This window comes from Phyllopteryx taeniolatus, chromosome 8 (genome assembly GCF_024500385.1).
Source record: "Phyllopteryx taeniolatus isolate TA_2022b chromosome 8, UOR_Ptae_1.2, whole genome shotgun sequence".
NCBI lineage: Eukaryota > Metazoa > Chordata > Actinopteri > Syngnathiformes > Syngnathidae > Phyllopteryx > Phyllopteryx taeniolatus.
Window position 1 is genome coordinate 9,143,541 of NC_084509.1, and position 26,753 is coordinate 9,170,293.

The following is a 26,753-nucleotide window of genomic DNA, read 5'->3' on the forward strand; positions in this document are numbered from 1 at the left end:
GCGGCCGACCGGAGCTGTGGCCGTAAGGTGGTCGGTGCCTGTCGTGGCGGCAATCCCCGAACCCGTTGGTGGACACCAACGGTGAGGGATGCCATCAAGCTGAAGAAGGAGTCCTATCGGGCCTTTTTGCCCTGTGGGACTCCTGAGGCAGCTGATGGGTACCGGCTGGCCAAGCGGAATGCAGCTCTGGTGGTCGGGCATGGGAGGAGTTCGGTGAGGCCATTGAGAAAGACTTCCGGACGGCTTCGAGGAAATTCTGCTCCACCATCCGACGTCTCAGGAGAGAAAAGCAGTGCACCACCAACACTGTGTATAGTGGGGATGGGGCGCTGCTGACCTCGACTCGGGACGTTGTGAGTCGGTGGGGAGAATACTTCGAAGACCTCCTCAATTCCACCGACACGCCTTCCCATGGGGAAGCAGAGTGTGGGTTCTCTGAGGCGGGCTCTCCTATCTCTGGGTTTGAGGTCACCGAGGTAGTTAAAAAGCTCCTCGGTGGCAGGGCCCCGGGGGTGGATGAGATTCGCCCGGAGTTCCTAAAGGCTCTGGATGTTGTGGGGCTGTCCTGGTTGACACGCCTCTGCAACATCGCATGGACATCGGGGACAGTGCCTCTGGATTGGCAGACTGGGGTGGTGGTCCCCCTTTTTAAGAAGGGGGACCGGAGGGTGTGTTCCAACTACAGGGGGATCACACTGCTCAGCCTCCCTGGTAAGGTCTATTCAGGGGTGCTGGAGAGGAGGGTCCGTCGGGAAGTCGAATCTCAGATTCAGGAGGAGCAGTGTGGTTTTCGTCCTGGCCGTGGAACAGTGGACCAGCTCTACACCCTCGGCAGGGTCCTCGAGGGTGCATGGGAGTTCGCCCAACCAGTCTACATGTGTTTTGTGGACTTGGAGAAGGCGTTAGACCGTGTCCCTCGGGGAGTCCTGTGGAGAGTGCTTCGGGAGTAGGGGGTACCCAATCCCCTGATACGGGCTGTTCGGTCCCTGTACGACCGGAGTCAGAGTTTGGTCCACATATCCGGCAGTAAGTCGGACTCGTTCACGGTGAGGGTTGGACTCCGCCAAGGCTGCCCTTTGTCGCCGATTCTGTTCATAACTTTTATGGACAGAATTTCTAGGCACAGCCGAGGCGTAGAGGGGGTCCGGTTTGGTGGCCTCAGTATTGCATCTCTGCTTTTTGCAGATGATGTGGTTCTGTTGGCTTCATCAAGCCGTGACCTCCAACTCTCATTGGAGCAGTTCGCAGCCGAGTGTGAAGCGGCTGGGATGAGAATCAGCACCTCCAAATCTAAGACCATGGTCCTCAGTCGGAAAAGGGTGGCATGCCTTCTCCAGGTCGGGGATGAGATCCTGCCCCAAGTGGAGGAATTCAAGTATCTTGGGGTCTTGTTCACGAGTGAGGGAAGAATGGAACGGGAGATCGACAGGCGGATCGGTGCAGCGTCTGCAGTGATGCAGACTTTGTATCGGTCCGTTGTGGTAAAGAAAGAGCTAAGCCGAAAGGCGAAGCTCTCAATTTACCGGTCGATCTTCGTTCCTACCCTCACCTATGGTCATGAGCTGTGGGTCGTGACCGAAAGAACAAGATCCCGGATACAAGCGGCCGAAATGAGTTTCCTCCGCAGGGTGTCCGGGCTCTCCCTTAGAGATAGGGTGAGAAGCTCGGTCATCCGGGAGGATCTCAAAGTAGAGCCGCTGCTCCTCCGCATTGAGAGGAGCCAGATGAGGTGGCTGGGGCATCTGATTCAGATGCCTCCCGGACGCCTCCCTGGTGAGGTGTTCCGGGCATGTCCCACCGGGAAGAGACCCCGGGGACAACCCAGGACACGCTGGAGAGACTACATCCTTCGGCTGGCCTGGGAACGCCTCGGGATCCCCCCGGAAGAACTGGATGAAGTGGCTGGGGAGAGGGAAGTCTGGGCGTCCCTGCTGAAGCTACTGCCCCCGCAACCCGACCCGGATAAGCGGTAGAGAATGGATGGATGGATATATATATGTGTGTGTATATATATATATATGTATATATATATATGTGTACGTATACGTATATACGTATATATATATATACACGCATATATATATGCGTATATATACGTATATATATATATACACGCGTATATATACGTGTATATATATATACACATATACGTATATATATATATATATATATATATGTATATATACACACACGTATATATACGTATATATATATCTATATATACGTATATATATATATGTATATATAAATATATATATATATATATGTATATATAGATATATATATACGTATATATATACGTGTGTATATATATATATACGTATATATACGTGTGTATATATATATATATATATATATATATATACGTATATGTGTATATATATATACGTATATATACGTGTATATATATATATATATATATATATATATATATATATACGTATATGTGTGTGTGTGTATATATATATATATATATATATATATATATATATATATATGTATATATATATTAATTAATATATCCACTTTTTGTGACATTTTTGTTTGTTGGTGTGCTGTGAGATTTTTCAATTGTAAAATATGTGCCTTGGCTCCATAAAGGTTGGAAATCACTGCTCTAGTCAGATCATGTATTCTAATCAGTCAGGTCAAACCAACATTACAACATGACAGAAATAATGGGTGCTAAATTACTTTAATTAAATTACTTTATTGGAATTAAATTACTTCACACACAACAAAACTTTAGAGCATGATTTGACAGAACGCCTGCATTTCAACTGTTAGTGGTAGCACTAGCTTGCTTGGCTACATACGTTTTGTTGCCTGCTTGTGAGTTTAAAAGTACGGGAACATACGTTAAGCAAGCCTTAAACGAACGTCCTCTCCCGAGCACCGGTGACCACCAACACAGCTTTGTCCCCATTACGTTCTTATAAACTTGCGGCGCGATCCATTATTGTTGTCGTCGTCATGGTAACGAGCGTACCTGGTCACGTTTGAGTTGACAAGATAAAGCCCAGTTATCATAAAGACAGGACGCGGTGGTATCGGAATACAAGATTTTATTGCAGTAGTCTGAAATTTGTCTAGTAGTCTGTCTAGTAGTCTGATCCACGCATTACATGTTGTCTGTCTCAAACGTGTTGTCTGTCCCACACCACCGACACATTTTTTTTTTAAATAACTTTATTAGTTGTCAGATATTTACAGTACTACGTCAAAAGACACACGACAAGGCTAAAAATAAACTAGCTTTTGGATTCACATATACTGTACATGATGGCAAGGCGGAGTAAATGTCTTTTGCAGAGCCGATCAATGACGTCATTGATCGGATCGGCGAATTATGTCAAAGCCGATCAGCATGAAATGCTAATTATCAGCCGATACCGATCAGACCGATCAGATCGGTGTAAAGTCTAATATGTATATTTGTGAATATGTGAATTTGCAAGTCGCGACTCACTAATATACTTACGGGGGGACACTGTAATTCACTGATTTACTTTGTGTATTTGCTTCACTAGTTTGACGTGCTACATTACTGTATGCTTTATCACAGGACACAGTGTACTTATCAGCTTGTACAACTCTAATTCCAATGAAGTTGGGACGTTGTATGAAACATACATAAAAATAGAATACAATGCTTTGTAAATCATATTCAACCTATATTTAATTGAATACACTACAAAGACAAGATATTTAATGTTCAAACTGATAAACTTTATTGTGTAATAACACTTGCAGCTATACAACTCCACTCATCAGAAGACTTTTCAAAGCCATTAACTAATGAGGAAGGCTTATGCTGCTGCTTCTTCTCTTTGGTGGGAAAGACATACTTTGCTTGGACTGTCTTTGCAACAGCTCCTTTGAAAACAACAGATGGCACAGAGGCACCTTACGACACATGAGCTTAGACAAACACACACACACACAAATGCACACCTTTTGGCCAATCAGAGGTGGGACAGTAAAAATAGACACTGGGATAGGCTAACCACCTGAGATTTGAATTCTCTTCCTTGGGACTTGACTCTCTAGAGACATCTGCAGTAAAGAAAGACTATCACCAATAACCTATAAGAACTTTTAACACAAAGGAAGGAGGGACATTATTAAGAATACTATGTGCAATACTACGTAAGTATATTTTGTAGATAAGACCATTTTGAGCTGGTCCATACACTACAAAAGAACCTAACAATGAAAAAAAAAAACAACTGGAAGCTAAGGAGCAATGCAAGGAAATATACTGTAAATAAAATGCAATACCGTCAACAAATCCCGCAGCAAAAACATACATACAGTTGCCTCTTTATCTGACCCATCCCTATTAGATCAATATACCAGGATCATCTAATCTAACATTCTACAGGAGCACAAATAAACACAGAATGTCACAACAACGTATGTCAAACATCCCTATTGCTCGAGCAGGTTGACTTCAGTCCTCTTGTCAGAAAATGCAACCTGGCTCTGTTCTATCAAAATGTGTTTCACCAGAGTTCTGAGGCAGATTCAGCAGCAATGTACTGTCACAACATAGCCCACAGCCCTACACAGTCATATTCCCTCTCGCCTCCCCTAATGGTGTGTCTTTTAAAGGAAATCTCTAGTGGGAGCAGTTGCACAAGTTTCCAGTATACCATTGAGAATACGGTAGATGATTGCAGTTTGCTAATAGCAGACATCTGCTTACATACCTCGATGACATTGAGGCACCTTTGTTCATTTAATGAAGGGCAGTAATGTGTACGCTATTGCAAGGTCAATGAAAGCTTACAAGCCTTGATTCAACAAAACTCAGCTTAACGTAACTAACAGCGTGTTCACACTTGAAAGTTTGGCACGGGTAAACAATGCGATTGCTCTGATTGTACAGTTTTTTTGACCAAATGAAGATAATCACCTGAATTATTCATTGTAAAAAACACATTGACCAGGACTGCCTGAGGTCAGATTTGGTTTATGTATACCAAAGTGCTCAAACGACAGCAAAAAGCATGAAGAAATCAAAGATATATTAGCGTAAAGATCAGCACAGGTATTGGAAAAACACAATGAAGGAACTCCAAACAGTTATTCTTGAGCTCTTCATGACACCTCAAAATGTAAACATGGTAACAAATAAAACCCTGGGTGCATAACTATTTTGGAAGTTACAATTTTGTCACAGAATATATCAGAAACGAACTGCTATACATGTGCTTTTCACTGTCAACTTTTATTTACAAATCAAAGATACCAGTGTGAATGCTTGGTAAACCAGGACCAAATGTGTGATTATTTTGATTGCTTTGGTATGGATAGGAGTAGCAAATTAGTGTGAATGCTATCATCCAAACTAGGGATGCACAATATTGAAAAAAAAATTGATTGCAATTTTTTTTTTTAAACTGCGATATATATTGCAATGTGAAATAATACAGGATTAGTGTTAGGAAATTTTATTTTCTCTGCAAACTAGTTCAGAGTTCAGTTCACCATTCCAACTATGAACTAGTTCTGTTCATAGTTCATAATTCAACATTTTGAACTAAGTTCAGCAGTCTATCTAGTTCATTGTTCTTGTCCTTTTTTTTTGTCCCCTTCAATATTGTATGTTACCCTCAAAATACTGGCATTTCATTTCCCCATTGTTGTCACCCATTCACTCCACACAAGTAGCCAGCTGCACCTTTCACCCTACAATCTCAGAAACGTGAGGAAAAACATCTTGCTTGAATGGTGTTTTCTTAATGAGGAATAAAAAAAAAAAAACAGCACTCTAGTCCTTGTGCAAACAAGAACACGCAACACAGTATGACAGCAACAATGGTGAAAGGACATTGATGACTTTGCATTCCCAACAGCTCTGGCTGAATATACAACCCTAATTCTAATGAAGTTGGGATGTTGTGTTAAACATAAATACAATGATTTGCGAATCATGTTCAACCTATATTTAATTGAATACACTACAAAGACAAGATATTTAATGTTCAAACTGATAAACTTTATTGTTTTTAGCAAATAATCATTAACTTCGAATTTTATGACAGCAACACATTCCAAAAAAGCATTAATGGTGCCTTCACAGATGTGTAAGTTACCCGTGCCATTGGCACTAACACAGCTCCATACCATCACAAATGTTGTTTTGAACTTTGCGTCCATAACAGTCCGGATGGTTCTTTTCCTCTTTGGCCTGGAGGACACGACGTCCACAATTTCCAAAAACAATTTGAAATGTGGACTCGTCGGAGCACATAACACTTTTCCACTTTGCATCAGTCCAGCCGGCAGCATTTCTGGGTGTTGTTGATAAATGGCTTTTGCTTTGCATAGTAGAGTTGCAAGTTGCACTTACGGCTGTAGCGCCGAACTGTATTTACTGACATTAGTTTTCTGAAGTGTTCCTGAGCCCATGTGCTGATATCCTTTACACATTGATGTCGGTTTTTGATGCAGTGCCGCCTGAGGGATCGAAGGTCACGGGCATTCAATGTTGGTTTTCGGCCTTGCCGCTTACATGATTTAGTTAATGATTATTTGCTAAAAAGAATAAAGTTTATCAGTTTGAACATTAAATATCTTGTCTTTGTAGTGTATTCAATTAAATATAGGTTGAACATGATTTGCAAATCATTGTATTCTGTTTTTATTTATGTTTAACACAACGTCCCAACTTCATTGGAATTGGAGTTGTATTAAGAAAATGTTTTATCTTATCTACACTTATATTCCATCCATCCATCCATTTTCTGAGCCGCTTCTCCTCACTAGGGTCGCGGGCGTGCTGGAGCCTATCCCAGCTGTCATCGGGCAGGAGGCGGGGTACACCCTGAACTGGTTGCCAGCCAATCGCAGGGCACATACAAACAAACAACCATTCGCACTCACAGTCACACCTATGGGCAATTTAGGGTCACCAATTAATGCATGTTTTTGGGATGTGGGAGGAAACCGGAGTGCCCGGAGAAAACCCTCGCAGGCACGGGGAGAACATGCAAACTCCACACAGGCGGGGCAGGGGATTGAACCCGGGTCCACAGAACTGTGAGGCTGACGCTCTAACCAGTCGTCCACCGTGCCGCCTACACTTATATAACAAAACAAAATAAATTCCATATTATCACAGTGTGATCATACAGTGATTTAATTAAAGCATTGTGATACAAATAATTTTCCTAGTAATCCATCTCTACAATTATGTATTGTATTTACGGCACGGTGGACGACTGGTTCATAAGCACATCTGCCTCACAGAGGCCCAAGGTTCAAATCCAGCCTCCCTGTGTGGAGTTTGCATATTCTTCGCAACATGGTGGGCGACGGTCAGCCGGGCTGGCTTATCTCAGCAGACCTATACGATTCACGTAAATGGCATACTGTGAGTTCAAAACGCAGAATTTCGCCGAAAGGCGACTGATTTGCATGTATGAAAAACAAAAAGTTTTTTTTTAATTTTAAAAAATCACCAGTGTCGTGTGAAATTACTTTTCGTGCCAAAATCCTGAGTTCCAGTGCATACCCTTCAAATTAAAAGGCTACAAACTTAAAACAGGAAGTCAAGTTAAAACTTGCACATATAAACCAATTGACGTGATAAAACAGTCCCAAACAACTATTTTAACAATGCTATATTCAACTTTTAGCCAAAACATTAATTCATGAATATTAAGTCAATTGGGTTAGTTCCAAACACGTTCCCTTTTAGTTCATATGTTTGATATTGATAGTGGTTATAAAGAACCCAGAGTCAAATGTTAATTTCAGTCTATGCTGCGGGTTGCTAAGAAAATGAATGTTCATAATTTGGACACCCTTTATTTAAACCATGCAAACTTTTTGACACAGCCCCCTAAAGAATCGGAATCTGGAATCGAAATAAGGAATCAGCATCGCTTAAATTCAAACGATGCCCAACCCTATGTTTTTGAAGCATTATAAAATACTGTAACATGGGTACTAATCCTGTTAAAAGGAGCCTCTGCTGGTCACTTTTAATATTACATTTGATTCACTGTATATTACAGTACACCAACATCCCAGCGTACCCTGCTATGTGACTATTGCGCACACGTACATCACAATGCCGATGCTCAAACAATATATTGTTTAGCCCAAATCCACACAAACTTGAAGAGGTGGATTCTTCGTCTGATTGTGGTCGAATGTGTTCTGGTTCACTTCAGCTCAAGTGTGAAAGCATTACGGACTGAGGACGTGGACCAGTGTTAAAATGAATGTAGAAATTATAGAGAAATTTAAGACTGGCACAGGTGTCAAATCTGTCGTCTTCTTGCAACACACAAAGTATGTCAGAAAAGTTTTTCCTTCAAAGTAATCCCTGTGGAGTCCAACACACTTTCCCAGCCTTCTCTGCCACACCTTAATGCACTCCTGACAGGATTCCTTCAGGATCCCGCGCAGCTCCAGTGTCACGGCCACCTTGATGTCGTCCACATCTTCAAAATGGCTCCCTTGATGACCCCCTTGAGGTTGAAAAACATGGAAACATGGGGGGGTTGTAATCACACAGTGCCCAGGTTTGGAGAGTAGAGAAACTATTCCAGCATGGTGATGTTCTTCTCGGCCAGGAACTCTCGGATGATTAGGGCATCGTGTGAGCATGCATTTTGTCATGCTGAAGCAGCCACGAGATGTGCTGCAAACAATTCTCGCCTCATCTCGCACACTGAACAACGCAAACGCCACAAGATCTCTTTGAATCCATGCTGGTTGAGCATCTAGAGTACAAAATACAAAACTCGTATTTTGTAGTTTAAGCTTTTGTGACACCAGTCTTGGAACATTTCTGACACACCTCGTATCTCCGTCTGTGGCGTTGGTGCTTATTTAAACAGCTCTTTGTTATATTTCAGGGGATAAAAATAGCACCATATAAAACACTGAGCGTATGTAACTTGTCGACCAGAATTATTTTGGAAGTTTGAATTTTGTCACGGTACTATTGTATGTAGCAAACGCTGTCTTTATTCAGATGGGCAAGTTCTGGTTTGACTTTAAAGATACCATAGTGAACGCCAAGTAAACTGAGAATGTATGTACAATGTTCTTTTTTGTTTTTGCTTTTGTCCAGACCAGAATACCAAATTCTAAGTGCATAAATACCCTAAAATCTAGCCTACTACTTAAGAGTGAAATTTGTTGCCATTCTACCAACGTGTTCCGGGTACGGTGTCCCCAAATTGACTGGGTCACGGCGACTAGTGATAAGCGTTGGATTTTTTTTCTGCTTCTCCGGGCTTGTCTTCTCTTTTTATAGTTTATGGCATTCATAAAAAAGATGCACAATAGGGTTCATGGCACATCCGGCATCTCCTGGCAACAACAGTAAGACAGCTCCCAGGCAAAGCCAATGACTCATACTGTGTGGAGATTGTTAAGGGGGAGAGACCAAAGAGAGTTGGCAAACATACAATCGACATGCATCATGTGGCGTTTATACTCAGTGAACCAATGTGTTATAAAAGGTATTTTCTTCAGCTACTGAACGACATTGAAAGAAAACTAGTTTTATTTGAGGGCTCACCTGCTGCATTGAGCTTCAAATCCTGTTTGTTGATGTCTTCATTTCATAGGTTAGTACTGTAACCTCCCACGTCTTCCGTCATCCTTATGCATAGCTTTTCTTCTCCCTACAGCCTCCATCTTGACAAGGAATACTATAATGTTGTAGTCAACACAAATACAGTACAGGAATAACAAGGACCTTTTATCCACCGGATTAGCACCATATTCAGTGCCTGCAGGTTTAATCCATGCAATCTACGATTTAAGACACATTCAATTAAGGCAGCGTATCATACAGGAATTGTCTAACGGCCGAATAAAATATTGTAATTCATCTACTTTTCTAAGGATGGTCTTTTGCGATTAATTTGGACTGAGTGCAGGAAAAATATAGAAGTGAATGGCTTTCTCCAGTACTGAGAACATGGACTATTAAGTAATTAATTAATTTATTACTTGTGAGGACACCCTTTTCTGCGGAAACTCTTTGTACCTTCAAAATAATATTCAATTAAAAAGCTGTTTTCAGGCAAAGACATCCTTGCAAAGCCTCATGCATGGTCTTTTCAGATCGCACACTCAACTTGCATGAAATAAAATATAATTATGATCACTTTAAAGACTCATAATTCTTTGACTTGGGCAATGACTGTCTACGTTTAATTATGGGTTGCCAACATTTTATCAAATGTTGACTATTTTTTGCAGCCTTCTGATGCAGAAACGTAATTTGAGTTTGACTGTAGTGAATCACCAGATCTTGTGTGTCAGTATCTCAGAGAGAGAGAGAGAAGGGAAAAAAGCAGAAGCAGACTTGCTCAGTGATCTATGTCCATCAAAGATAAGGCAAACTATTACATCATTATTAAAGTCTGAGTTCTGCAGTAACCCTGCAGAGAGTAGTGGTCAATATCTGGCTCCTAACCAAAAGTGTAATATTTGACAGCTTTAACATATGCTGTAATAGCAATCCAGTGAAACCATACATGTAATAGCACACACATATCAAAGACCAATTCTAAAACATACCGTACTATAGTTGGATAATGTCACCGGACATCAGGACCTCAAGCTTACGTAACTCTTTTAACAGTAAGGAATGTTTCATCCCAACAAGAAATCTTCCCAAAATAAAATTAGATGTACACCTGCCGCATTTCCTATCTCACCTTGTGTGCGTGTGTGTGTGTGTGTGTGTGTGTGTGTGTGCGTTATTGTATGTGGGGAACACACACGCAAACACACACTGTGCTATTGCTCTGTTATGTTCCACCATTACTGTTTTGACTGTGACGTACTGGCATGTGCCTAGACTGAACACTTAACACGCATGTCCTACATTTTAAGTCTCATGGATGGAAGCCGTCCTACTACTCCATGTAAATCTGAGGTTCGGAAAAGGACTAGAATTTAGGTTAGGCTACTTACCTGAAGACAGTGTCTTCAAACCCAGGACATATATCCACTGTTTAGTTTTTGCGCTTTTAAACGACTTTACACCGATCTGATCGGCTTGATCAATAATTAGCATTTTATGCTGATTGGCTGATTGGCTTTAATGTCATAATTCGCCGAGCCGATCAATGAAAGGACATTTACTCCGTCGTATAGAGTATATTTGAATCTATAGTTTATTTTTAGCCTTGTCGCGTGTCTTTTGATGTCATTTACGATCACTGGGCTTTGCCAAACCAAACGCGACTGAATACACTCGTTACCACGGCCACGACAACAACAATGGATCGTGCGTGTATTGTGTTGGTAAAAAAAGAACAAAATGGGGTAAAACGTGTGCTGGTGGTGGTCACCGGTGCTCGGGAGAAGATGTTCGTTCAAGGATTGCTTGAGGTATGTTCATGTACTTTTAATACGATACGGTTCACAAGCAGCCAACAAAACGTTATTGAGCCGAGCAAGCTAGTGCTAGCACTAACGGTTGTACGTAAATATGCCGGCGTTCTGTTGAATCATCCTCTAAGGTTTTGGTGTGTGTGAAGTAATTTAATTACAATAAAGTAATTTAATTACAGTAAGTTAGCACCCATTATTTCTGTCATGACCTGACTAGAGAATATTTTTGAAGATACTCAGTATACAGTACACAAGTATATACAGTAAATGAACAAGTCATTTAAATAGACACATTGTTCCATCTTGTTATCGGATTGGTGATCGGTTATCGTTTGTTTTTTTTAAACTCGCTGATCGGTGCCAAAAATCCTGATCATATAAAGCCTAGCTTTTAACATTGCAAGAGACATATTGTCCATACACAGACGAGCTTACTGTCGCGCTCCAGTGACCTCTAACACAAAGGAGGACTCTAATCTCTGCAAATCTTCTAGTTACACCTACTGCTCACTGGGTTTGTGAGCACTACGGCCAGCTATCAATGATATTACTACTTATTTCCATGAAGCACTCTCAACGGGAAGTGAACATTATCATCGACAGCGGCTTGTGAGTGTCTGGTGGGTATAAGAGGGCACAGTATAAAAGTGAATGTATTATAGAGTTAATGGTTGCTGGTTTGCATTTAAATACAAACTAAAAGTAAACTAAATACTGTGAGGCATGCATTTCGAGGGCATCAGCACGAGTTTAATTTATCTACCAAGAGTTCAGGCAGCAGTGATGGTGTAATGGTCATTCAAGCATCATTCATTATTCATTAGGATCAATCAGCAACAAACTCGCAGAAAAGGTCAAGGTAAATGTGAAGAGCTCAGATTGCACAGAGTCAAAAAGATCACCTTTAAGAAATGTGACTATTTGATTGTGATCCATGGCATGGCACATAAGTAACTCATGTTTGTGGTTGCCATTCTACTCCAGGGTTTTAGATAACTGCAATAATAAGCATCGTTCCTGTTCCTGCAGACAGTAGTTGCTTTATGTTCGTACTAAAATATTAATGCCAAGTTATGAAGCCATAACATACAAACCTGGCTGATCCCTGCATATGTGGGCCAGTAACTTTTTTATTTTTTATTTTATTTTTTTTATTTTTAAAAAGCCTCTTCTATGCCCTTGAATGGCTGTGAAAGAATGTATGAAATAATCCAACTGGAGGAAAATGCATTGAACTCAACGACACACATTGGACCAGACAAAAGTTCCAAGTGTAAAATGTCAAATGGGTTAAATTCTTAGCGGAGCGATTTGTCCGCAAGAATAAATGACACCATTTTGAAGTGGATCACACCCAGCTCGAGCTTCTACAGCTCCCCTGGAGATAGTGTCTTCTTAGTGTGATCTAATTAGAGATTAAAAAGAGCAGCTTCCTACTACGAGTGGGTGTCACGTCACCACTAATAGGAATAATTTTACTTTACTCAAAGCATGTCTACATTGCCAGGCAATGATCGGTTTGTTCATAAACGAGCATGATATTAGCGAGGGGACACGCCACGGTGACTACATCAAAAGAGACTCTGGGGCACAGCAGCCAAGAATTCAACCTGCTCTGAGCCTAGCAATCCATCCTATTGTTGTTCAATAAGGAACATAGCGTGATACACATGGATGCATGAGAAGACATGCACTGCCAAACAAAAGAAGTGGAAAGATAAATCCTAGCCAACAGCATGTTGCTTTATCGTGGCAGCTTTCCCCCACTCAATCAGACATACTGTGTGCTTGCTTTCAGGTGGGACTTGCAAGGACTCATCAGCATTTCTTTTCAGAATCAGAATCATCTTTATTTTGACAAGTATGTCCAAAAAACACACAAGAAATTTGTCTCCGGTAGTTGGAGCCATTCTAGTACGACAACAGAAAGTCAATTCAGAGAATACTTTTGAGACATAAAGACATTGACAAAAACAGTCACTGAGCAATAAAAGGTTGCTAGTAATCTGGTAATACCGGTACAAGTTTTCTTTTTTTTTTTTTTTTTTTTTTTAACAATTGTGCAAAAAGATGCAGAGTCCTCTAGCAATTATAGCAGTTTGAATGACTAATATAGCAATAGTCCGATGCGATAACCATTGTGCAGGGGCCGCCAAGACTTCAAGGAATGTATGCAGTTTAAAGTGACTAGTAGTGTGATAGTCTGGGGCAATGTCGATTGTGCAAATGTTGCAGATACTCATCAGTCAGTGTGCAAGTGGTGCAGATGCTACTCTAGCATGAGTGGCCAGTATTGGACAACAACAGATATGCAAATAGTGCAGCATCGCAAAACTACTACAGTGAGTGCACAGGTAATGTATAATTGGCCCGACAGAAATGTGACAACAAACTCAAGACAAAAAATTGGCAGCATGTTGCAATGGAATTGTAAGTTAGCTGTTTAAGAAGTTGATGGCAAGAGGGAAGAAGCTCTTAGAATGTCTGCTAGTTTTAGTTTGCATTGTTCGGTAGCGCCTACCTGAGGGAAGGAGCTGGAAGAGCTGGTGACCAGGATATGGAGGGTCCAAGAAGATTTTGCACGCTCTTGTCTTAGTTCTGGCAGCGTGCAAGTCCTCAAGGGTGGGTAGGGGGGTACCGACAATCTTTTCAGCAGTTTTGATTGTCCGTTACAGTCGGAGTTTGTCCTTTTTTGTAGCAGTACAAAACCAGACTGTGATGGAAGAACACAGGACTGATTCGATGACCGCTGTGTAGAACTGCCTCAACAGCTCCTGTGGCAGGCCGTGCTTCCTCAGTAGCCACAGGAAGTACATCCTCTGCTGGGCCTTTTTGAGGATGGAGTTGTTGTTGATCGCCCACTTCAGGTCCTGAGAGACTGTAATTCCCAGGAACATGACGGTCTCGACGGTTGACACAAGGCAGCTGGACAGCGTGAGGGGCAGCTGTGCCAAAGGATGCCTCCTGAAGTCCACAATCATCTCTACAGTCTTGAGCGTGTTCAGCTCCAGGTTGTGTCGGGCGCACCACTTCCTGTCAGTATGCAGACTCGTCACGTCTTTGATGAGGCCGATGACTGTGGTATCATCTGCAAACTTCAGGAGTTTGACAGCCGAGTGCGTTGAGGTGCAGTCGTTCGTGTTTTAAAATTGGGACACGGTACCCTCCAGCAAAGACGTGTAACATGACGCATGAGCCTCTCAGTGCCCCTTCCAAGGCTGTGTTGACTTAAGTTTAAAGCTCACCAAAGTCTTGTATTTTCCTACTTTTTTTAATGGTAAACGACAACAAAGTAGTGCAAAGGAGGGAGCCTATAAATTTGTAAAAAGCCTGATAAAACGGTTAAAAGTGAGTCAGCTGTCTGATCAAACCCTTGTATCTCCGCTTCTTGACAATTAAAGGGACACTGTGTAGCATTTTCTGTTGTTTACTGGCCAAAATAAATATCTGCATTGATATGTGTTATCATTGGTGTACGTTGGCCTCTTAGGGGTAGTGTGGTGCGATGCATGCATGGAGCTACTCGTTTAATGTAAGCTTAATAAAAAATAAAATAAATAAATAAAGAGTGGAAGAAGAAAGTATCGACATAACGTTATACGCCCGTGAGTATTATATTTCCTGGCTGTCTGTATGTGTTACTACACTGTTTGTGTGTGAATATTCGTTATTTGAAAATAAATCCCTTCCATGAACAAATGCTACTATTAGCAAGCCCATCAATAGGCGTTAGTTTTTACGAGCATCAATACCCAAAAATAATATCAGTGCAGTGCATCCCATATAAAACGTTTCTATTCATCATGGGAAGCCATGATTATATTCATAATGTCTTTGCCGTGACACATACATTCTGGACACACCCCACCTGTGTCTGTAGGGGGGTGAGGGGTGCATAGAAATGACTTCAAGCAGATTTAGTGTTATCGAAAAGACCTGGTAGCATGAACCGAAGAGCAGACGTGGTTCTGGTAATAAAAGATAGTCTTTGGCGGCCTAAAGCTAAACTCTGGCACTTAATCAGTGTGCCAAGCGTATTCAGACAGAAACTTGGATGGTCCTCTTCCTTAAGCCCCACAAATTAGAGGCCACAGAATGCCTAAAGCTTTGACAAACTAATGCCGCGCTCAACATGCTGGCCTCGTTTTAATTTAAGTGACAAGGACCCACTGTTCTCATTTCCTGATGGAGCCGACATGTTTGCATCTTGCTGGATTTGTAGAATGGTTTGAGGCAAGTACAATGCTAAAACAATGCTAGCTTCATTTTTCAAAGTACTGTGGCATACAAGTCTATGCTCGATGCTGCATTTAACCTGATTTTTTATATGTGATGAATGGAAACTCACAGGATTTAAAGATGCTAAATAAATACTGAGCACTGACTCTAATTCTGTGAGCCCATCCTTAAAGTGAGCTCCAATTGAAAAGACAAATACATATAATTTTACAACTACTGACCTCTACTACTGAAATACAGTGGTATATATTTATAATTTATTCCTATAAATTAAACAAACAATTTTGTTTAGACCATAATTTGATACACTGTCGCTGTCATGTTTTAGCGTGTGCAAAGCATTCTGGGAATGGCTGTTGTAAAATTGTTTCGTTGCTGCGCTCTGCAGAGCTAAGCTAGCCACTTGCGAACAACTTTTATTGTCAGCAAAAAGAGTTAAAAATGTCATACTGCGCAGCTTTTGGGTGCAATTTCCAATCAGGACGGAATACAAAAAAGGAGGAAAGCATTCATAGCGTTCCCAAAGAGATAAAGTTGAGGAAACGGTGGGAGGAAGTGGTCGGCAGAGTTGAGCTGCCGAAAGATCTGCGGCTGTGTTCTCGTCACTTCAGCCCAGATTCTTTCTTTTTATTCTTTCCTCACAAGGAGCCGAGCGAAAGCCGAGCAAAAAGACGCGAAAGACAGGAGGTGCTGGCCAGGTACTTTGATCAGCACACTTTAGCAGTAGCTACAAATACACCACTGAAAATGACCAACTCGAGTCCTCATTTCTTGTTTCTTCCTCTCTCTCTCTCTCTCTCTCTCTCTCTCTCTCTCTCTCTCTCTCTCTCTCTCTCTCTCCCTCCCTCCCTCCTCATTTCCCTGATCACACTCTGGCTCGAACTGAAATGGCTGAACAGCGTTCATCGCTGCCAGGGGCTGCTACTGTGACTACTGCTAAAAACTCCGGGTGTCGGGCACATCCCCATTTGATGTCACTACCCAGAATGCACTGTGACAAAAAAATAATGGCGGCCTATGTTGAAATTAGGTTTCGTAAAAATATATAAATCTGGAAATTATTAGACTTTACATCGATTTTATCGGCCTTATCGGTATCGGCCGATAATTAGCATTTTATGCTGATCGGCTTGAATGTCATAATTCGCTGATCCAATCAATAACGTCATTGATCGGCTCTGCAAAAGACATTTACTCCGGATCGCCATTGTGCACAGTATATATGAATACAAAAGCTAGTTTATTTTTAGCCTTGTCGTGTGTCTTTTGGCGTAGTCCTATAAATATCTGATGGCCAATAAAGTTATTTTTAAACAAAAATGAAAAACATGTCGGCGGTGTGGAACAGACAACAGATGTTGTCTGAGACAGACAACACGTAATACTGACCAGATCAGACTACAAGACAAATTTGCTCTTTCAGGCTACTGCAATAAAATCTTGTAAATTTGATACCACCGCATCCCGTTCTTTACGATCATCGGACTTTATCTTGTCAACTCAAATGCGACCGGATACACTCATTACCGTGGCGACAACAACAAGAGTGGATCGTGCCGACTATATTATGAGGACAAAATGGGGGAAACGTGTGTTGGTGGTCACCGGTGCTCAGGACAGGAGAGGACCTTCGTTTAAGGCTTGCTTGAGGTATGTTCACGTACTTTTAATACGATACGGCTCGCAAGCAGGCAACAAAAACATTATGTAGCCTCGCAAGCAAGTGGTAGCACGAAAGGTTGGACGTAAAGATGCCGCCGTTCAGTCGAATCATGCTCTAAGGTTTCGGTATGGGTGAAGTCATTTAATTAAAAATAAAGTAATTTAATTACAGTAAGTTAGCACCCATTATTTAATGTTGGTTTGACCTGACTGATTAGAATACACGATCTGACTAGAGCACTGTTTTCTAACCTTTATGGAGCCAAGGAACATATTTTACAATTGAAAAATCTCACAGCACACCAACAAACAAAAATACACAAAAAGTGGATACATTAATTACTGTATTTACTTCCTGCCATCTAATAGAAGACCATTCATTTGTTCATCTGTCACTATGCCTCACTGGCATAAATAGAGGAACAAAGATACATTATTTATTGTAAATATAATTTTTGGAGCAATTAAGTACACAAGTATATACAGTAAATGAACAGGTCATTTAAATAGACATATTCCTCCATCTTGTGATCGGATCAGTGATCGGTTATCGTTTTTTTAAACTCGCTGATCGGTGATCGTCCCCAAAAACCCTGCTCGTGTAAAGCCTAGAAATGATTATTGAAAGTTGAATCTTATTGTTATATTACTCAAGTCAAAAGAGATCATATATACCAAACATGTCATTACAATCGGAGTTCACTTTAAGCAAAGGTGTTTATACACCTCCTGCAGTGCTGCCTCACCAGGTCACATGAACGTGTAATGTCATCTTTTTTGTGTCCTGAGGTAGCGCTTCTCCTTTCAACGCTCTTAAGACCTGGATATGTCTGATCCACTCCCCGTCACCACCAAGTCAAGTAGTCCTGACGAGAATGAAATCACTGCCTCTGTGGCTTGGATCGCTTATTCTCACTGATACTCCTTTAAAACAAATGAGATGTTTATAAATAGTGTGAGTGTGATATGGTGGATTTTTACAATGGATGGTAGCACATTTAAGGGGACATGTAATTCAGTTTAAATCTGGTTAAATAATCCCACAAAAATTATGAGCAAAAAAAATAGGCAAACTATAAACTATGTCTTGCATTTTACCTGCTCTTCTGGCTTCTCCTAATAGGGTCTCCCCAAAGGTACAAGTGTATTTTTATATGGTTTTGCATAATAAAGTTAGACACTGCCCAAAGGCTTGTTTGAATATGAAATATTTGCAAAAGCCCAAAAGATATGTGATTTCAATAGGGAATTCATTCAGATTGTAAGACCAATGCTTTTGTTTTCCATTGTAGGTTTATTTAGCATAAATAATAGAGGATAATTATAGTGCACTGCATGAGTGAAGAGGCTGCTTGTATTCTGAGTGAAACGTTTGTGTGCTCTAATGCAAATTAAACTTGGGGCCACTGCTTTTTACCAGAGTTGAGCTGGACATAAGGAAGCGTGCAGCCTTTGAAGACAGCCACGCGTCCATCTTTTGCTGGGCATGGAGCAGCGTGGAACGAGGCTGTGTCATCATCACGATGATGTAACATGGACTAGGAGATACAATCCGACTGTAAACAAGTGAGCCTGCAACAAGATCATTGAGAGGGACATATGTCGACTTGTAGAGCTTACTTTTTCTTTTTCATTGTCATGCCCAATTTAACATGTTCAACTAGAACTAGCCACATAGTAATTGGTGTGACTTGAATTAAAAACACTGAATTTCCCTGTTGACGAATTTAGCAGTTTAACAGCAGCCAATATATATATGTCACCCATATTGTGTTTGTTAAGTGGTTACTGATGAAATGCATAATGATAGATTAATTGGATCATGTTAGGTACTTGGTCGATTGTGCAGAATTGATTGTTGCTGAATTGTGTCTTGAAACAACTGAGACATACAGTAGTACATACAGTGTACTACTTGACTGCAACCAGCAAAAGGCGCTGTTTATTTACTCTCAACTAGTGTGCGATAAGAAGAACATGAATTCAGATATAAACAGTGATGCCAGTAATGCATTACAAAGTACAAAGGTATTAAAAACTAATGTGTTACTCCAAAATGGCCGCTATTTTGAGTAAAGAGCATTGTAATGCGTTACTGTATCTTGTTAAGTAGTCAGATGATAGTTACGTCATCAAACCAATGATAGTTGCTATAGTTGACTATGACTCTGAACAAGCAATCATTGGTTTATGATGACTTAAATAAGCAGTCTATCTGTCCAATAGCATTTTTATCAGATAGGCTTCCTTTCCAATGTATTGAGGAAATGACTGGGAGGTCATAGTTTATCATACAATCCACAGTGAAGGTGCTATAAATATAAAAGTGCAAAGAAATGCACAGCTTCATGTCACCACACTATTTTTGTTATTTTCCTCAGTAAAAAGTGTATTTGATTGTTGTCACCGTATTTTCACGACCATAAGGCGCACTGTATTAAAAGTCCCAGTCTCAGTTACGGGGTCTATTTCTGTATTTAACACATACAAAAGGCGCAACGTATTATTGGGCGCAGGCATGGTAAAACATACGCTAGCGTGCATGCTAGCGTATGTTTTTAAAAAGGCAGCGGGAGCAAAACTGAGTTCGGTGGTACTTTATTGAAGTATTTAACAATATTCTCACGTTATTTTTTTATCAATCCTCATCCACAAATCCATCAAAGTCCTCATCTTCTGTATCCGAAATGAACAGCTGGGCAAGTTCTCCATCAAACATGCCGGGTTCCCTCTCGTACTCGTCAGAGTCAGTCTCGTTGCCGCGGGCTGTTCAGCAATGATGCCGGCTTTCCCGAAAACTCGGACAACAGTCAAAGCAGATACCTTAGCCCAGGCATCCACAATCCATTCACATATGGTGGTGTAACTCGCCCGGCGTTGCCTCCTAGTCTTAGTAAAGCTGTGTTCGCCATCTGTCATCCATCGCTCCCACACCACTCGCAACTTCACTTTGAATGCCCTGTTTACACCGATGTCAGCGGTTGGAGTTCCTTCGTCAAGCCTCCCGTAATGATGGCAAGCTCAGAGTTCATTTGCTGCACTTGAGATGGGCGCGCATGGAGTCACACATCAACAGGGACAGTGACATGTGGAAAAAACCATCTGGTCTCTTTACGTACACCTCACTCAGCCACTCTCTCATTTTCTCCTCGTCCATCCAGCCCTTTTGATTGGCCTTAACGATGACTTCGGCTGGAAACTTTTCTTTAGGCAGCTTCGTCTTCTTAAAAATCACCATAGGTGGCAGTTTCTGTCCATTACCATGGCAACCAAGCACAACAGTAAAAGCCGACTTCTCGTGCCCCGTTGTGCGTATCGCTACCGTGCTGGTCCCCTTCTTCTCTACGGTGTGCTTCACCGGGATGTTGAAAGTGAGCGGCACTTCGTCCATGTTGGTGATGTGGTTGGGCTGGATGTATTTGTCGGCAATCTTTTTACTGCAGAAGGAGGGGATGATGGCCAGCTTTTCCTTGTAATCCGCCGGAATTTGCTGTGCCACAGTAGTCCTTGCCCGGATGGATAGATGGCGCTGTTTCATAAAACAAAAACACCAAGACGGACCTCCTTGAAAATGTTAAATTTTCATTTCTTCTGCAAGCGTTATTGCCCTCAGTCAAATGGTGACTGTAAAGACGCTTCTCCCGGCTGTTCGAGTGGGTCTTCCAACTCGGGGCACTTCGCCCTGTTTCGGCGGAAACTCAGCTTCATCTTCTTGACTTTGGCGAAGTTCGTTTTCCTGCTTCCTCCACTTGCGAACCATGGATTTGTTGACCTTGAATTCTCTCGCGGCTGCTCGATTCCCATGTTCCTCCGCGTAAGTGATAGCTTGCAGTTTAAACTGTGCTTCGTAAGCGTGTCTCTTCATAGGTGCCATTTTTGGGGGTCCTTAGCCAAACCAATGTTGTTTTGCACAATGCACATACCGGCGCTATATACGTACTGGGGGCGTGCTTTTATCGTCCTCCTTCATGCGCACCCTTCCCCCTTTAACGTCCGCATGCTGTCCTCAGTCACGTCCGCCTTTCCTCTATATAAGCAGCGTTTCGCCAGGAAATGCTCCCACTCAGTCAAGCGGACCGCTCATCAAAGTCACACAACATTTACATATTTTGGAACTCGGTGTACACATAAGGCGCGCCACATTATAAGGCGCCCCATCCATTTTGGAGAAAATTTAAGACTTTTAAGTGCGCCTTATGGTCGTGAAAATCCGGTACTTTTTTATTTACACATTAAGAATAGAGTTTTGTTGCCGTTAACCGCATTGTGGGTTAATTATTCAGACTGAAGTGCACTGTCAGAAAGTGTCATGGAGGTAAGGACTGACTTACTGAAGGACTTACAATATTTACCTTAAATACTATATACCAAGAAAACTGAGAGCTTTCAACGTCATCTGGAGTCCGGACTGCTCCGGTGGAGCTCGCAAGCTGGATTAAAGCGCCGCACAGCTGATGTTCACGTAGGTGCTTCACCCCCGTCAATCACCCACAGCTTTGGTAGTGAAACAGCTGCTGAACTTGTCACCGGGAACTCGCTGTTTGTATCAAAATTACGATGGTGGGCGCAAGTGTGTTTGGGTTTCTGTGGTTGTGTGTGTGTTTGCGTCTGTCTGTGTGTGCGTGCTCGTGTATTGATGGAGGACGGGATCAGGAAAAGCTAACAACAAACTATAATGCAAACAAAATGAGTACTGTTGGCCGCAATCACGCTTTTAAAACAACAACATAAAAATTGTGCAGTGATGTCTGTTTCCCCCAAGCCCAACATCTAATATGCTTGGGTTGCTACAGTCTGTTTATCCATCTATAGATCCATCTATCTATCCATCCATCCATCCCTGCAGCACGGTAAACAAGTGGTTAGCATGTCTACCTCACAGTTCTGAGGTTTTGGATTCTGGGTGCTCCGGCTTCCTCCAAAACTCTGCATTTTAAATATAAGATCAGACAAATAGATATAAATATATGAGTTTGGATTTATATTTAATTTATTTTGTCTTTATTAGCATATTTGGTATTTGAGTAACGCAAAGGTTATTGAAAGTAATCAAGGTATATCACTTTAATATTATGGTACTTGAATTACGTTACTAACTACATTTTATTAATAGGTAAGTATCGGAATTGATTTTTCAAGTAACCCTCCCAACTCTGTTTTTCTGCCAGAGTCTGTAGTGAAGTGTACTTGAGAATGGTGCGCTCATTTACATGTTTAAATATTTATTTGGTAGGTGAAGTCTGTGCTAAGTAGGTCATTTAATGTTGCTTCAAGCTACACACTAATATTTAAGTTATTGGTTCATGTTGACGTCATTCCGTAACGTGTGTGGCGTGTATTACCAAGTAATGGGTACAGTGGATTACTGGATAAGTGATATTACTGCCACTCGGCAGCTGCCGGAAGTAACTACAAAAGTTACTTGTAATCTAACTTATCTTAATTACTTATCTTACTTTTGAAATCAATGAATCAATAAAGTAACTTAGTTACTTTTAAGCTCAAGTATTCAGTAAAGTACCAAAGTTACTCTTTCAAAGTAACTGTGGCAACACTGGATATAAATTGAACTATACATATACACTATGGAAACTGCTCACGATGACACTGACAGGAGAAACAGGAGTTCAGAACAATCCGATCAGTAGTATTTTTAAAATTCATTGATCGATTTATCGTGTTTTCTCCATGTGTTTTTAATAACCCTTCTTATCTTCCTCCATCATCCTTTATCATCCTTTTCCATGTAAGCCCTCACGTCTTCCCTCACTACATCTGTCAACCTTCTCTTTGCTCTGGCAGTCTTGGGATTCCCTGCTCAGGAAACGGCTGCCATTGACGGCTTTAGAAGTCAAATATCCATGTTAACGGGGAAGGCTGGCAGTGAATGAGTTTTTAAACATAGTGGGGAAACTATGCAAAAATATAAGAATTTGAGAAAGGGGCCAATACTTTATCAGGGTACTGTATAAATAGAAAATACATAATCCATACAATAGTTTTTTCTTGATTGTATTAATAATCTTGGCAATGGGTGCCCTTTTTTGGCTTAAACACATGCCCTAAATACTGTATATCTGTGCACATGCCTGCACATATGTCCAAATCAAAACTAGATCTTTCACACTGAAGGTTTTCCTCTTAACACTCCCACCATTTGACATGTTGCATCCATAAGTAAGTGTCATTTGCTCCAGTGATGAAATGTCGTCACACTTGCCGGTCCGGCACGCCGGCTGGGTGGTTTCTCACAAAAAGCAGCAAGGCTCTTGATCAACAAAGCACAGTCGTGACACTCTTCTTGCAAACGCCTGTAAACACGTGAGGAGGCGCTATGACCAGGATTCACTCCCTCAGCATTTCACCGCCTGAGGAACACCCCCCACCCCCACTCCCACTCCGCAAGACGGATAAAACGGCTATCCCACACCAAACCGTGCACCACTCGAAACCACGCATCAACCCTCACGTCAACTCTTTAATTATTTACTTCAATGTCCGTGATGAGGTTATCACAAATGTAATCTGACAAAGCCCCCCCCCCCCCCACCACCACCACAATTGCGCTTACGTAACGACACATTTCACCAACTTAGAGGATCTCATTTCAAAGCCTTTATCGGGGAATCAGCTTACATAACAGATGATTCAGAGTAGGAGTTGCTGTGTGTATGTGTATGGTCGTGTGGGTATGCATCAGTGTGCTTGAGAGGGTACAAATGAAGATGTTCCTTCCCTGACAGACATTTGATGGGCTCCGTGCAGCTCAGCATCGCCTGTCAAGGGCTACCCCCCTAAACCTCTCCTCACTGCACCTGCTGTACACAATAACAAGTGCATTACTTTGTATCGCCCAGGTACACACACACACACACATTCACATACGCATACACACTGTGCTTAAGGGGGAGCCCAGCATCACCCATCCATAACAAACAGGTCCCACACAAGAGCAGTGGACAACAACAACAACACAGCAGTGGATGAAGGCCAAAATAAATCCCCTTGACACATAACCCCACACATTACCCCCCACCCCACACTAACCTATGAGGTCGCTCCCCCCCTGCCATCGCATTGTGATAATAATGCAAAGTCAGCGTTCGAAAAAATAAAAAATAAAAAATAAAAATTACAAAAAAAAAAGAGTGTGAGTTAGTATTATGTAGTCCAGGGTGGACAAGAGACAAGAAATAGGGCGCGGAGTAAAATAATTAGGATTAGCCGCAGCACCTGCCTGACGGGGCGCCTTGGGGGGGGCGGAGGGAGACGAGAAGAGGGAAAGACCCGAGGATGGCGACCAACCATCCTGGCCTCTTCTACCACTGTTTTAAGGATATTAGCACACTTTAGAGATAGTTAATAATAGTGTCTTACCCGCACAGTCCACAAGAAGCAGGACTACCACGATGTCCCCGAATCGGACCATGGCAAAGTCTTCCCACCTCCTCCACTTGATGCGAGCTCTCGAACGGCGAAAGGGCTCGTCTCCTCGCTCTCCTCTTCGCCCCCACCGGCGAGTGTTTGTGTCGCCCTCGGCTTTGTGGCTGCTCCTCAGCAAGCGTTCATCCTAAAATTGAATCGCTCCGTGTGGCTCATTCAGCGGTCAGTCGGAGGAGGGCGAGCCGCTTGTGCTGGTGGTTCTAGTGATGCTGATGAGCGCCACAGCGCCGTTCAAAGTGTGACTGACAAGCCGAGCCTGTTTACACTCCCGAATCAATGCGCACGGGAGGGACGTTGCACCCCCCGTTAACTAGTGCGCCTTTGACATTGACGAAAAAAAGGATCCGTGGTGAATCCTATAAGAGAAGCATGCAAGGTCATGTATTCTCAGTTGCGTTTATATGTCATAAACTGAACAACCTCTGATATTTATTCCCTCCACTAGTTATATTCAATTGCGTGGAGTATCACGTTTTATTTGCTCCAAAGTCTCTGCAATATGAAATGTATATTTTTTTGGACTGTACTTTACTTTTATTTTCTACGGAAGCGTATTGCATTCACTTGGATAAGTGATAAAACTCCTGTTTTTCTGAGTAATTTTTTTCCACCTGCTTTTCTGACTATTTTATTCTGTTTTTCTGACTATTGTTTTCTGACTATTTTTTTCAGTTTTTCTGACAAATTTTTTACCACCTGTTTTTCTGACTAATTTTTTTCTGAGTTATCAGGACACATCGAACTCACGCGAGAACCTGCGAACTGCAAGTGACTCTTTGCGGACTCACTAATGGCGGATTACTGCTGGGCCGGGATTGTGGTACATACACCCGGCGAAGCCGATTCCGGCGCCTCAGTTGCACACCATGCGGGTCCAGTATTTTCATCAGTCTCCTGATCGTCTCTTGTGTCACCACGTAGCCAGCCTCAATGCATTTTAAATGCATCATCTTGTATCCATGGAGCACACCATATCTGTCCAACTGATTCTGGACAAACATTGCTTTATCTCGCAGATCTGAATGGGCTTTCCTCCTGAACAAACGCAAAGTCCGCAGGTGCCTGTGTAATGTCGACAAACTAATTACAATACCATCTATTTGACTCAAAGACAGGAGTATCTCCCAGTTTCTTAAACCCATAACAAAATAAAACTTGATCAAACTAAATAAGCCGGTCACGTTGCTTACTACGGAGTCCGCAAAAAGTCACTTGCAGTTCGCAGGTTCTCGCGTGAGTTCGATGTGTCCCAATAACTCAGAAAAAATTTGTCAGAAAAACAGGTGGAAAATAATTTGCCCGAAAAACAGAAAAAAATAGTCAGAAAAACAGATGGAAAAAAAATTGTCAGAAAAAAATACTCAGAAAAACTGAAATTATTCAAAAGAACAAAGCCCTCAAAAAAATTACTCAGAAAAACAGGAGGTTTTTTTAATCCAAGTGAATGCAATACACTTTCGTAATTTTCCACAAGTAAACGACCAATCCATAATTTTTATATAATGCTTGCTTACGTTTTTGGAGGATGACAATTTGTAAAACTTTTTCCACCTATTATCAATTCCACTTTTTTTTTTTTTTTTAGACCAAGGGCGGTGCAGGTACTGTATTTACATTTGAGTACTCACCATTATTATTATTGTTATTATTATTATTATTATTATTCAAGAACACAGCATTGTTGACGAATATTTGGGGCATGGCCTGTATTAGAGGGGAGAAAGGACAATAAACTGTGTTGGGTCAGTCAGAACTGCCTCATGTACAATGGACCATCTGAAAAATTTGCATATGGAGCTACACCCACTTGCATATTTACATGACAAACCTGAGCAGACCAGAACAGGAAGTCAGACGGAGATGCAAGGAAATTATGCGCAATTCAGCACTATTATACCAGATCACTGCTCTGTATTAAATATAAAATACCTTTATCCACTGGTACTGCACTTCCCTGCTTCCAATGCAGACTAGCCACTTGGACCTCATATACCTTATTTACACTCTATTTACACACTTCATTCCTCCTC

General features: G+C 41.7%; 1 protein-coding gene across 9 annotated transcripts in view; it reads right to left on the bottom strand.

Moving 5' to 3' along the window:
* Window positions 1–24,979, bottom strand: part of ncam1b (neural cell adhesion molecule 1b) — a 115,247-nt gene extending 90,268 nt beyond the window's left edge. For 5 of the 9 annotated variants that reach the window (XM_061781569.1, XM_061781568.1, XM_061781567.1 and 2 more), the window contains exon 1: window positions 24,658–24,979. In XM_061781569.1, coding sequence (XP_061637553.1) covers window positions 24,658–24,709 — 52 coding nt within the window. In that variant the 5' untranslated portion in view covers window positions 24,710–24,979. Of the gene's footprint in view, window positions 1–8,382; window positions 8,487–9,547; window positions 9,667–24,657 lie in introns of all 9 variants that reach the window. The other 4 variants (XM_061781573.1, XM_061781574.1, XM_061781576.1 and 1 more) reach the window with 2 other exon arrangements.
* Window positions 24,980–26,753: the final 1,774 nt, after the last annotated feature.